General features: G+C 35.9%; 1 protein-coding gene across 2 annotated transcripts in view; it reads right to left on the bottom strand.

Moving 5' to 3' along the window:
• The window catches only part of LOC308427551 (vomeronasal type-2 receptor 116-like), a gene marked incomplete at both ends in the record, with an annotated part of 110104 nt that extends 97108 nt beyond the window's left edge, over positions 1-12996 (bottom strand). For both annotated transcript variants that reach the window (XM_080925697.1, XM_080925698.1), the window contains 3 exons: positions 9080-9883; positions 10241-10523; positions 12794-12996. In XM_080925697.1, coding sequence (XP_080781823.1) covers positions 9080-9883; positions 10241-10523; positions 12794-12996 — 1290 coding nt within the window. The remainder of the gene's footprint in view (positions 1-9079; positions 9884-10240; positions 10524-12793) is intronic.
• Positions 12997-14970: the final 1974 nt, after the last annotated feature.

Below are 14970 nucleotides of genomic sequence, written 5' to 3'. Positions count from 1 at the left end.
TGTTAGTCTCTTTTCTGCCACTGATACTGAAAATCCAGTGCAAGCATCTTGATGGATGCCAATACAGTTTAAGTATGTGACCTATAGCTTTGCTGCTGTACATTAAGCATTTAATATGTGTCTATGGCTTTTGGGGTTTCTTAAAGATTTGCTTATTTATATGAGTACAATATAGCTGTCTTCAGACATACCAGAGGAAGGCATTAGATCCCATTACAGATAGTTGTGAGTCACCATGTGGCATGTGGTTGTTGGGAATTGAACTCAGGATCTCTGGAAGAGTGGTCAGTGTTCTTAGCTACAGAGCCATCTCTCCAGCCACCATGTATCTTTTTGTTTATAACTTAAATAATAATGGGTAGGCTTTGTTCTTGAACCTTATTTCCTCACATGAAAATATGCATTGTTAAAGATTTCTTCTCATAAAAATGAGGCTTATGTTCATGGATACTATAGTGGTACAAACATTACATGGTTAACCAACGCCTTTATGATTAGATTTAAGACCTACTCCATAGAAGAAAACACATGCTCCCTCCAATAAATCTGACCAAGAATTCACTACAAATTTCTAAATGAAAATAGCTAAATAAGTTTGACTCACATTTGAGTAAGACTTTGCTTTGTATTGTAAAAGTTGCTAGAACCAACTTTAATTTTAGCAGCCCCTAAAGAAAAAAACGGTGGGGCAGAAAGATCTCAGATGAAACACTCATTGTTTTGGAGAGATGGAGATTGAACACATTGCTTCATGTTTGTTAATATATACTCTGTCACTGAACTTCAACCCCAGATCCAAAGCATTCCTACCCTTTATACTATAGCATAAGACTAATTTATTCAACATGCATTTTGTAGTTTTATTGTCATTCCATGATTTAAAGTGAGATTCAATAAAACTCCAAAGTGAAAAAAAAAGAATTACACTGCTCTCTCTCCTATCTTTATCACATTTACTGAGCATGAACTATAAAGTTAATCTACTCATCCTCATCCATCTTTCATGCTTGCATTGGCTCTGAAACAAGCCAAGCTACTCTGAACATCCAGCTATTCCAAAAGGACTTTCATTCTCCCCCTTCCCACCTCTCCACTTGTTTTCATCAGACCTATGAATCCTAAACATTACATGCAAGTTTTTCAAATCACACCCATAATCACAACATTGAACAACAACTGCACAAAATAAAGAAAGGAAATTAAAAGCAATAAGGGACAAGTTGAAGTAACCTATAAAGGCAGACCTATCAATCGCACCCCATTTCTCAACAGAGACTATGAAATCTAGAAGATCCTGAGTAGATGTCCTGTAGATCCTAAGAGAAAACAAATGCCAGCCCAGGCTACTATAGTTAGAAAAACTCACAATTTACATAGATGAAGAATCCAAATTATTTCATGACAAAACCAAATTTTCACAATACCTGTCAACAAATCCAGACCTACATAATAAAATAGATAGAACATTTCAACATAAGGAGAAAAACTGCACCCTAGAAAAAGCAAGATGTAATCTTCTTTTGACTAACACATAAGAAGACAATCACACAAGCATAATCCAGCCTCTAAAAACAAAAATAACAGAAAACAACAGTCATTGATCCCTAACACTTCTGATCATGAATGGACTCAATTTAAAAATAAAACGACATAGATTAACAGACTGGATAGACAATGAGGACCCAGAAATTTGCTACATACAGGAAACACACCTAAGGACAATGACAGACACTGCCTCAGAGTAAAACCTGGAAAATAATTTTCCAAACAAATTGTCCCAGAAACAAGCTGGAGTAGCCAATATAATAACTAATAAAATCAACTTTCAACCAAAAATTCTCAAAAAATATAAAGAAGGAAACTTAATACTCTTCAAAAAACCCACCAACATAAAAATCTCAGTTCTGAATATCTATGTCCCAATAGCAAGGGCACCTACGTTCATTAAACTAAAGCTCAAAATTATTATTTTGAACCTCACAAAATAATAGTGGAAGACTTCAACACCCCACTATCAACAATAGACAGATCATGAAACAGATACTATACTGAGACACAGTAAAACTAACAGAAGTTTTGAAAAAATGAAACATTTCATTCTAAAATAAAAGAATATAACTTCTTCTCAGCAATTCCTGGTACCTTCTCCCAAACTAACCATATATTAAGTAACAAAGCAGGCCTCAACTGATACATGATTAAAATAATCACATACATTCTATTAGATCATCAGGGATAAAGACTGGTCTTTAATTACAACCACAAGAATAAAATAAATACATAAAAAGCCCATATATACATAAAAGCTAAACAATGCTCTTCTCAACAATAACTTGGTCAAAGACAAATAAAAAAAGAAATTAAAGACTTTTAGAATTTAATTAGAATTTGAAATGAAGGCACAACATACACTAATAACTAGATCTTGGATTAAATTCTGTAAATATCCTCTGACAGCCACATCCAGCAGCTGACTCAGAGAGATAGACACCCACAAACAAATCCAATGGATAAACCTTGGAGACAAAAAAGTTGGAGAAAGGATTGTGAGCCCCAAAACAAATAAGAACTCCATTGGAAGTCTAAGAGAGTCAACTAAACTAAATCTTAGGAGTTCTCACAGGCAGAACCTCCAACCAAAGAAAATACAAGGGGTAGACATAGACATCCCTGCACATATGCCACATATGTGCAGCTTGGTCTTCATGTTTTGTCCTAGGCCACTAAAACAGAGGCTATCCAAAAACCTGTTATCTGGGTGGGAAATATGTTCTGTTAGCTGGACTGCCTTGGCAAACCTAGCAACCTAGATATCCCTCAAAAAAAAAAAAAAAAAAGAATTGATAAAGTAAATGTGGTGCATCTACACAATAAAACACTATTCATCTATGAAAAACAAAGATATCACAAATTTTTAAATAAATTTTACAAATAGATGGATCGTGAACTTATTATCCTAATGAAGTAACCAAGTCCTAAAAGAATATACATGGTAAATGTGCACTTTTAAGTGTGTATATAAGCTATAAAGTACAGGAATCCTATGCTACATCTCACAGACCCAAGGATGCTTAACAGGCAAAATGACCCAAGTAAGGATGTTTGAGACTCACTTAGAAGGGGCAAGGGGTGAAAATGGTCATGGAAAGCTTATGAAGGTAGGGAACTGTGTGGAAAATAGGAAATGGATGAGAGTGTGGGAGTTTGTTTAGAATGTGAAAAGCAGGATGGCCGGATAGGGTGGCCATGAGAATTAAAGGAAATCTGCAACCAGTGGTGTGTGGTGGGGAATTATGGAGAATCTCCAGAATAAACACAGTGACCTGAGATAGTGGAGGTGAGAAAATCCAATGCAGGTGTGCTTAGCTGTGACTCACACCACTGGAGATATGAATACTGGTGAGACTGCCTCTCAGGGCCAGGCAGAAACCCCAATGCAGCCAGAGAAACACCAACTCGCCCACAAAATGTTCATCACATAATTTATCATAGAAGAAATGCAGAGGTTTGGAATGCAGCAGACTGATGGGAAGACCACCCAATAACAGGTCCATCCTGTGGGCAAGTACCAGTTCCTGACACTATTAATAACAATCTGTTATGCTGGAAAACAAGAGTCTACCATGACTGTCCTCTGAGAAGCTCTACACAGCAGCTGACTGAAACAGTTGCAGACACCAACAGCCAATTATTGGATGGTACTTAGAAACCTAATGGAAGAATAGGAAGAAGACTTTCAGCCCCTTAAAGATATTATCTCAACAGGGACACAAACTGAATCAACTAAACTGGATGATTGGGACTCTTGGAGACTGAACCTCTAAAAAAATATACACAGGCTGGGCCTTGAATTTTCAAATCTTATGTAGCAGATATGCAGCTGGGTGCACCGGGGTTCTGGAATATCTGGAGCAGGGGTCTATTCCAAAAGCTGTTGACTATATGTGGGATATGCAATTGCCTATGGGCTGCCATGTCTGGCCTTAGAAGGAGCTGAAGCACTTAATCTCAAACGGACTTGAAGAGCCACAATGAGGGGAATAATAAAAAAAAGGTTACAAATATTTCTTCCCCTAAAAGTTTTCTGCAAAATATAAAATCACTGGCCATAATATTGTGAAAATAATGAGTTGATTGTAGAAGATATTGAAGGTTATTTGCAGGGCCCAAAATTGTTGGTATCATGAAATGATTAAAATCTGAAACTCATAGATTTTAGGGCCTCCATTTCCACCTAGGAAAATTTATACTTCTATTATAAAAAGCAAAGATATTTGAATTCCGCAGGTATTTTTCTCATAGAAGTATGTACCTGTCTCATTGGAAACCTCATTTTCTGGGCAGTGGGCACAGTCAAAGCAGCAGTCTGCAGTTTGTTGCTGATAAATTTTCCTGAATCCAGGAGTGCATGTCACACTACACATGGAGGTGGGAACCTGAGGATATATATATGTATAATGTATATATATATCAAGTGTATAATGACACACATATATGTATAGGTATACATTTACTAATCTGTACCTAATTTTCAAGTTTAATATGTAGTTATATTATTTTAATATATGTATGTTTATGTATATACTTAACAGATATTAATATATATATATATATATATATATATATATATATATTCCCTTGAAAAGTCACTTATCAACTTCAGGCACTTTATTATTTTGTGTAAGCCTCTAGTGCACCAATTTTCAGACAATATTTACTACATCTTGTAATATTAAGTATATAATGTTTGTGCTATATAGATTTTAAAAGTTTCCTTCCTAAAGTTATTAAATTCAGATAGTATATTTATGTGATATAGGTTATATCACATAATTTAAAATAAAATAATAATAATACTAAGTTGGCTGAGAAGAGAAAGTAGGGTAGCTCAAAAACATACTTTGATGGCTTTGAACAAAGCATGTCATATACAATTCTCATAGAATTAATAGACTATTTCTAAGTTTAATACAAGGCTGTTAATGAAAAATGCTGTACTTAATAGGCTATAACAATGTTCAAACAGAATCACAAAATTTTATGGTATATTGCAATTATAAATTTTGATATAAATATACTCATATATTGTTCTAAATTTCATAAATGTGTTTTTATTGTGGGGTGAATAGGCATGTGAGTACAGTAGAACATGGAATCTGAAGACCTTTGACTCTTATGACCCAGATTCATAGGAAGTTGTGAGTTATCAAATTTTCATGCTGCTAACTAAGGATAGGCCTTTGCACAGAAATGCTACTCAGCTATTAAAAGTATGGTCACCATGAATTTTCAGGAAAAAATGGCACTAGAATATATAATCCTGAGTCAGGTAACCGGGACAAAAACCACATGCATGGTATGTACTCACTGTTAAAATAAAGTAAAGCCAAAAGTTCATAATATCCAACATAAAACTCACAGACCATATGAAGTTTACAAGAAGAAAGGCTTAAGTGTGGATGCTTAATGCTTTCTTAGTAGGGAGAAGAAAGTAATCCTGGGAAGCAGAGGGAGAGAGGGAGGAACCTGGGAGAGACAGGAAAAGAAAATGGGGGCAGGATCAGGTATTGAGGGAGAAAAGAGAGAAGCACAGAGGTTCAGAAAAATGAATAGAAATATATAGAGGTGTGGGATGGGGGTGTAGAGAACCTGTAGAAAATACCAGATACAATGGATGTCATTAGCTGAATTTGCCAAAAGTGGGGAGATGGAACTTGAAGAGACCAGGTCAAGTAGCTAGACATGTACCCCAGTTGTGGGATGGGGCCACCTATCCATATCAAAAATTTTGAGCAAAAATCGTTCCTACCTAAAGAAATTGCAGGAACAAAAATGGAGGCTATCCAGAAACCATTCAACTTAGAATCCATTCCATGTACATACACCAAGTCCCTCTAATATGGATGTCTTTTGAGAGGCTCTACCAGCTTCAGACTTAGATAGATGTAGATACTTATAGCTAACCTTTGGTCTCAGATGGGGGACTCAAGCAGAAGAGTTGAGATAAGGACTGGAGGAATTGAAGGAGATTGCATCCCCATAGGAAAAACAACACTATCCACTAATCTAACACCTCAGAACTCCCAGGCATTAAGCTACCAACCAAAGAACACATATAGGGTGGTCCGTGGCCCCTGCTTCATACATAGTAAAGGACTGCCATGACTAGACTCAGTGGAAAAGAATGTGTTTGTTCTTTAGCAGATATGATTCCTCATTGAAGGTTAATTGTAGAGGTATGAAATAGGAATGGGTGGAAGATTGAAGAAGCACTCTCTTAAAGGTTAAGGGGAGACATTGATTGTGGTTCTCATAGAGTGGGGAATAGAAAAGACACAGCATTAGTAATGTAAAAGAAATAAAACAATAAAAATGTAAAAGAAATAAAACATTAAAAATGTAAAATATAAAATATTTTATATATAATTCTAAAAAATACCTTGTATGCATAGAAAAATTAATTAAACATTTTATTGTATATGTATATATGCACCTAAATATGCATACATACAAATTTAAATTTTTTAAAACTGTTTCTGCATTGTGGGGTGGATAGGCATAGGAGTGCAATTGAACATGGAATCCAGAGGCCTTTGATCACTTTGACCTAGATTTACATGAAGTTATGAGTTATCAAATTCTGATGCTGGTAACAGAGGATGTGTCTATTGCAACAGCAGTGATTGGTTTTAACTACACAGCTATAACTTCAGTGCCTCATATTTTAAAAGTACATATACTGGATGTCCCATGACAAAAAATGGAGACAGAAAATGTGGTTCATATACAGAATAAAATACTACCCAGTTATCAACAACGAGTGCATCCTGAGTTTACGAGCAAATGGACTGAACTAGAAAATATCATCCTGAGTAAGTTAACTCAGACCAGAAGGACATTCATGGAATGTACTCATTAATAAAAGAATATATTAGACAAAACAGTACGGAATAACCAAGATACAGTCCACAGAACTCAAAAAGGTCAACGAGCTGAAGAGCACAAGTGAGGAAACAGCAGTCACATTGTGGAGGAAGAAGAAAGCAATCAGAAAAGTGGAGTGAGAGAGAAAATTGGAAGGGAAATGTGATAGGAGGGGGAAGAGGGAAACAACACATTATCTGCTATTCAGAGGGGGGAAGGGCTAAAGCCCTGAGAGCCACCAGAAAGAATGGAAACAGGCAAACTCAGATGGTAGGAATTTAGTGGGACACTGCAAAATGTACCAGAGACCAGGGAGGTGAGAGACCTTCAAGTTCTCAATGAAGGGGTCCCTAGGTAAAATGTACTACAGAGGGGATAGGGAACTTATAGAGCCCATATCCAATAGAAAGTCAGAGAATAAAGAGAGAGAATGTGTTGCCATCCCACAGTCCAAACTCTGACCTATAACTGTTCCTGTCTCAAAGAACTGCAGGGATGGAAATGAAGAAGAGCCCGAGAAAAAAACAGTCTAGCCACAGGCTCAAACTGGTATACAGCTCAAGGGGAGACCTCAAGACCTGACACTATTACTGAGGCTTTGGAACACTCATTAAAAAGGGAGATAACATGGCTGCCCTTCAAAAGTCCCAAGAAACAGCTGAAAGAGTCAGATGCAGATATTTGCATCCAACCAATTGACAGAAGTTGCTGACCCCTGTGGTTGATTTGGGGACTAGCTGGAAGAAAGTGAGGAGGAAGACAACTCTGTAGGAGGACCATCAGTCTCAAAGGACCATAACCCCTGAGATCTCTCAGACACCGGACAAACAATCACACAGCATTCACCATCTGATATGAGTCCCGCAACACATATCCAGCAGAGATTTACCAGGTGGTGTTCAGTCATAGAAGATTCACCTAACCACAAAGAAACAGGAGACCCTCAAGGAACTTAAGACCTGGTGGGAGGGATGAAGATATCCTCCTGGAGAAAAGGGTGCAGGCAGGAGGTATGAGAAGTGGAGTAGTTTGGGATGGACTAGGAGAGGAATAAAATCTGGAATAAAAGAAGAGAATAACAAGAAGGAATATGTTTTTGAAAATAGATCAAATAGAAAAAATAAAAATTGTGGTGTACACACCAAAGTTTCTCCTGTGGCCCATTCCAAGTCTTCCAATATATGAAGTTGTTGGCTCTGTAGGTCACAAGAAAAATAGCTTCCTATTTTCACTTTTAATCCAAGGCCTTGTGGAAAATTCCAAATGTTGAACATGTCATACTCCGCACACTGATTTTCCCTATGTTTCATGTTCACATGTTCTCCAACTGGACTAGTAAATACCCTGGTCTTTAGCACTGAAGCAACCTAAAAGAGATGGATCATAAGATGATTATATATGCATATCAATTAAAGAAATACAAAATTGATATTTCCCTAAATTTTAACGTCTTCCAGTTATATTAAAGTTATACCATGTAGGAAAATACAGTATACCTATTTGGTAATTAAAGACCTTACCAAATAGAATGTAACATGTATGAGTGAGTGAGTGAGTGAGTGTGTGTGTGTGTGTGTGTGTGTGTGCGTGTATGTGTGTGTGTGTGTGTACATAATGGACAAAAATTATTTAAGAAATTGAAGGCATGTATGTAATAATGAGTGAGCAGTCAGAATATCTGGAAGTTGTGGAAACAAATAGTGGTAATGGGTCATTCTTGCACATAGAGTTTACCTACATGAAATAATAATAAACTTAAGAAATGTGCTGTGTTGATCATTTGTGATTTTTAAATAATGTTACTTTCAATGACTATTAAATCTTGTATCACTTCTTGTGAACACTACTCTACTTAAATAAGTTAAAACATTTATGAGAAAACTCATGGCTCCTATATAAAATATTGAACTCATTCGATAAAATGTTGAGGCACATTTCCACAAAACTCACTTATGTTCACATATAAAATATTGTCTTCTATAAATTTTTATCTTTGTGCAGGAAACATGAGCCAATAAACAATCCATTGGGGAGTTTTGTACTGTAGAATTCTGTTCACTGAGAGAAGAATCTCTAACAAATATACATGAGTTTCTAGAGGTCATTTAAAGGTCTTACTGTAAACCTCAGCATAATGAAATGTTAGAGACTTTACCTGCAGACAGTCAGTGAAAACTCCTGGTTCTGTGATTTTCTGAGATTCTACTTGTTGAAGAAATAGTTCATGGTATGTGTGGGCCACAGCATACACAGCATTATACAAATTGTAGCCTTCTTCACTCAGGGCCATGTCAAAGTTGTGACATGCTAACCATTCCAAAGTGTTGTTGAATGTGAAATGGTCCATTTTGCTATGGCTGTTCTTAAACATTGAACAATTCAAATAATTCCACAGTAGCATAGACTGAGAAATGTCTACTGGATATATAGAAGTGTTAATTGTTTGTGAAAAATTCCTAAATAAACTAATCTCACCATTGTGGTGTGCAAAAGTGAGAGTCCCATGGAAAAAATCAAGGCTGAAATCTCTTTTATTTGTGATGACATCCCATTGTGAGGTTGTGATCCAGATTTTCTGAACACCTAAATCGGCCCATCTTCTAAAGCTGACTTCCAGAGTAGAGTTCCTTTCACCATAAATGATGACAACCTTGGCTGATGATGTCATTATTTTTGTTTCATATGTCCTACTCCTTGCGATGAATATCTGTTTGTTTTCTGGAATCATATTCACAAAAGCTAAACAGATTCCATGTCTTTGCATTTCTTCTCTCAAGTCAGAAAGAAACTGAATACCCTGGTCATTGTCTGAGATGACCAGTCCTATCCAGGTCCATCTAAAATGATACATCAAGGAGACCATGGAATGGGACAAACATGTGTCCTTTGTTGCTATCTGATAGACATAGGGAAACTGATCATGGTCACTCATGTGGGGATTAAATGGTCCAAAGGAAATCTAAATGAAAAGAGAATTAAACATTCCCAAAAGGAATACGATTGTTAGGAATTTTGACTTATGTACAAATGACATTACTTAGTTCTCGGAGTCCTATTGAGGATAGTAAGATTATAGTATAAATATCATGTATTGTTACTATTAGATTCTAAACTATTCCTAACAAATTTCAGTTTTGTAGAAAACAGTTTTATCTCCTTCCCCAATACATCTATGAACTGATTATTTAATCCTTAATAAAATATGTATAAAATATGGAAAACAGCACCCAGAAACCCATGTAAACCAAGTTGTCTCCCTAGGCACCTATAAGTAGATTTAAAAGTTGTTACTTCATCCAGTGTCACACATCCTCACCTTTGGATTCCTAGAAAGAATTGCCAGTTTTAAAGATACTGTCCAAGATGGTCCTGTAAGATCTACTTCACATGTTGGCCATATTGCACAGTCATAATTAAGAAAATTCATAGAATTATTTCCCAGTGAATTTAGTACATCTATATATCCCAATATATCCTCACATGTGACAGAATTGATAATGAAGAACAAAGACATATTTGGTAAAAGATGAGGATTCCTGTTGATCTCATCAGTTGCAAAAAACAGTACCGAAAAATACTCATATCTTCTTGCTGGTATTCTACAAGAAGTCATAGGGATGGTTAAGGAGGATGTTAGAAGCATGAAAATTTCCCTAAATTGCAGTAAATTTGTGCTAAGAAATATGTAAATGCTCCCTTGCTTGAAATAAGCTTGGGAAATTAGTGAAATTTAGAGATGAATGCCCCCTAAGAACTCCCCTAAATAGGTCACTCTGATATGAAAATTTTTATATTTGTGACTATGGATACATATTTGTTTAATCTCTGGATGCATTACATGGACTACATTAGAGTCCGATAAACTAAGATTGCTACACAATAGTCTTCAAATTCTAATAACACTGAGTCAGACATCTTTACAATCTTGGAGTCTCCAAGTCAACTTCAACTTCACAGCTTCTAGTTCCAATGTCTGGGATTTGAACATGATCTTATGGCTTCTTCCAAAGGCCTTGTGTCATTTCTCCAGCTTTGCCCTCAGTATAACTCTAGGCTTTGATTGACTCCACTCCACAGCTGCTACTTTACTTCATAGTCATTCCTTGGTTCTGGCAATTGCAACATGGAAAACTTTTGATGCATCCAGGCTTCCTCAATAGCATCCCATCGGCTCTCTTCACAGTGACAAAACTCACCTGTTATAATGACCCATTTAGTCCTGGGCTATTAACTGAGGCTGCACCTTTACAAATGGTTTTGCCTGGCATCTTATACTGCCAAACTATAGCTGTTCTCCATGACAGCTTTATATCTTTAAAACCAGTACCACGTGGGCAATTCTTACACATTACCAACCCAGCTGCAGCACAATAGATGACCTTGGCTATCTCTGGAACACAGAGATATTGCTAATGCCAAGAAGTGCTTGCTGATAGGGATGTCTCCTCAGAGGCTCTGCCTGAGCCATACTCATATAGATGAGGATGCTTGCTGTTAACCATGGGACTAAGCAGGAGGATAGAAATGGAGGAGATAGAGAGAGAACTAAAGGAGCTGAAAGGATTTGCAAACTCAGGGGAAGAAAAACAATATCAATCAACCAAACCCCCAGAGGTCCAGAGAATAAAACAAACTAATGAGGACACATGGAGAGACCAATGGTTCCAGCATCATAGGTAGCAGAAGATGGAATTGTCAGGTAGAATTAGGAGGAGAAGCCATTGTTCCCATGAAGAATGTTTTCCCAAGTGAAGTGGAATGCCATGGCAAAAAGATAGGAGTGGGTTCTTTAGTGTGGGAGCATAATCATGGAAGGGATAGGAGGGGGGATGTGATATTATTTGAGCAGAGGGGACATCATTTGAAATGGAAATATATAAAATATCTGAATAAAAGATTAAGACATTATCCATGTTTCTATGTGAGAATTTATGTAATCAGCAAGAATTATATATATATACAAAATAGGAAAAACTCTTTGAAGTCAAACATTACATATATGTTAATTTCATTGTTATTGTCATATAGCCTTAGTACAAAAAGCATACATTTGTTGGTCAGTGGCCCTGACACATATGTAGCAGAGGACTCTCTATTATGAACTCAATTGACAGGATGTGCCTAAACTTGTAGAGACCTCGGAGGCTAGCGGGCGGTGTGGGGGGAGTAAAGAATAGAAGTTGTGGGGGTTATCTAGAGAGGTGAGTATGGTAGGGGGATGAGGCATTCGGGGTTGTGGAACACCCTCTCATAGACTCAAAGAAGGGATGGGGTAAAGAACTTTGGGAAGGGCTACCAGAAATGTACAGTATTCTGAATTAAAATATATAAAATTATTACATTTTTAATGTTTGTTAAAAAGTGTAATATTATTTTCAAATATTAATATTTATCAATCATAGTAATTAATTTAATATACATGTACCCATATCAAAATATATAAAATAATACAATATACTACATAAGTAGATTAACTTTTAGACTTTTTGTACATCAATTTTGATGTTATCTTTTAGTTAGGTAAAAACACTTTCCCAGTTTTATTTTAATAAATACCTCAGTTTTTAAATCTTTTCCAAACTTTAAGTGATGCCTGAGCACTGAGAACTTTTCTCCATATGAAATATTTTCATCTGTTCAACACTCCATTAGCATATATGTTGCTATTAGCTATATAAATTGAAGCACGTTATACTGAAACCAAATTAAACAGTGACACATTTGAAACTATTAAAATAATGATTGATGTGCTATACAATTTTCAGTGGTTCCTCATGCTACAATGAAAAGAACATGACAGAATCCCACAGCTTATATGTACAGATATAGATTTATAATTTATGACATTAAAGTACAAAATTAGACTTACCTAAAACTGATAACATCATTGTAAAACTTTTCATCCATAAGTTGCTTGCTTGGGAAAAGAAGAAAACCACAGTCACTACGAAATTCTTCATTATCTTCATTATTCTGTATCCTCCAGAAGCAATGGGGTTCAGTCACACTGCACAAGATGAGAGAAAATATCAAGAGCAAGAAGAAAACGTTGAAAGCACACAGCTTCTTCATGGCTGCTAGGACCTAAGATGGGGCGGTTATGAAATACGTTTCTTATGCAGACAAACATCACACACATTGACACCTATGTTTCTGTTTTAAGGGTTTTGCTGTCTGGAGATCCACTGAATTATATTCTACAATTTCTTTCCACTCATCCTGTGTCATAGTCCCTGGATATATCTGGAAATTTGTGTCCTCAAGCACTACATCTGAGGTCTGAAATCTTTTGATCAAAACACTTCTGAAAACATGTTGTGAAGGTCATGTTTTTCATCCTCAGGTGCCATGATTTCATTAATATCCCATGGCAGACACTCCAGGGACCGTCTTCTCCTGAGTAGCTTGGGAAAGACTTATGTATCGACAGCCATATGTAAGAACACTATTGGAAATTATAATGAAGTTCATCAGAAGTTTCATATTAAACAAAGAATTGAGAAAGTTATAAATATCCCATGTTATTCAGACTTTGAGTTGATACATGGAACATTACATGTTCCACTGTCTAGTCTAGAGAAGGGCAATCTCATATGCAACATGAGCCAGGAGCCAAACATTCTGTCTGTTGCATATACACTATTCTATGTCAGCCATATTTGGAAAATCTCCTCCAACTTTCTGTGATTCCTGTCAGCTGGAGAATCTGTGATCATGTTACATCCAGTAATGCCTAGAATTACAGGGATTCAACACCCTCCTGTCCAATATCACTACCTGTGATGACATTCACTGAGTTATAATGCTTATTGCTTGCCTGATAATCAGTCCCTGGCAGTCAGTGCCATTTAATGAAACATTGAATTTGGTTGATGTTTATCCATATATCATTAAGATGATTAAGAACATTTTTATATGTTTTACTCAAAGGAATGAGATAATTTCATTGTCATTTATAAGCAAATTTAATCTGTAATATTAGTATAAACCTTACCTTTTTTTTTTCATTTACTCGGTATTTGTTTTCATACAGTGCTCTTTTGGATGACTTTGCAACAACGCAGTTGAATGTCTGATATACTAATTTATGTAACTTGTTTCAATTACAATGAGTTACACAAATAGAGCATTGATTTTAATTTGTAATAGTTTGAACTACCTTATATGTATGCTCATGATTGCCACACTGAATCCTATCCCCATTAGAAATTGTTGTTTTTAAAACTATCTATTCAACACCACTGAATGAATTTTAAGAATGGTTGATACTTCATTGGCTTAAAATAGAATCTTTCTATTGAGCTTGTTGCACTAAATGTGTTAATCTGAATAAAAATTTGTCACATCCTTTGGTTAAATTATACCTTTGTCAGTTTAAATACTATTTCAGTACTTTTACAGACCTACTTACTAAGTAAATTTGTATCATTTTGTACACTGGATGTATACATTTCATATAATATATGGCTATGTTTAATCTACTAATAATATACATTCTGTCTATAATGGAGACAGACTGTGAAATCCATTGTGGTTCTATGGAAATGCCATCCCGAGTTGTGGCCGTTCTAAGCATGTCAGCTGGTTTGCTTGAGCATTGGGCTGGGATCCATAAAGTACTTATTATATGAAGCCATCTAATCAAACATTCAGATTCTTCAATAATGTTGAATTTTATTTTGCAAAAAATGAGATATGAGCGTTTTTGTAGTCTTCTGAAAAGACAAACTCTATATTGCTTGGAACACACAAAGTGTTACTTGAACTTTCTCTTTTTGCCTAAAAGTTATGTTACTGGCTTGCCATGGTGAAAAAATGCACACCACGTACCACATGTCCTTTCTGGTTATCAAGGAATGGTTTCTTCCTTTCCATTTAGGCTATCCTATTGGCTGGAAATGTTAACATATTCACTAGTATGCTTGATTAGTATGTAAAATGAAATTTGCTGATACATTTATCAGCTATTATTTCACAGTTTCCTTCAGGTTTGTTGTCTCATTACTTCTTGTTCATACCAGTTCTCTGATGCCATGTTTTTCTATG

Source organism: Micromys minutus (assembly GCF_963924665.1).
Source record: "Micromys minutus genome assembly, chromosome: 11".
NCBI classification, from domain to species: Eukaryota; Metazoa; Chordata; class Mammalia; order Rodentia; family Muridae; genus Micromys; species Micromys minutus.
This window is presented reverse-complemented; position numbering and strand designations above follow the sequence as displayed.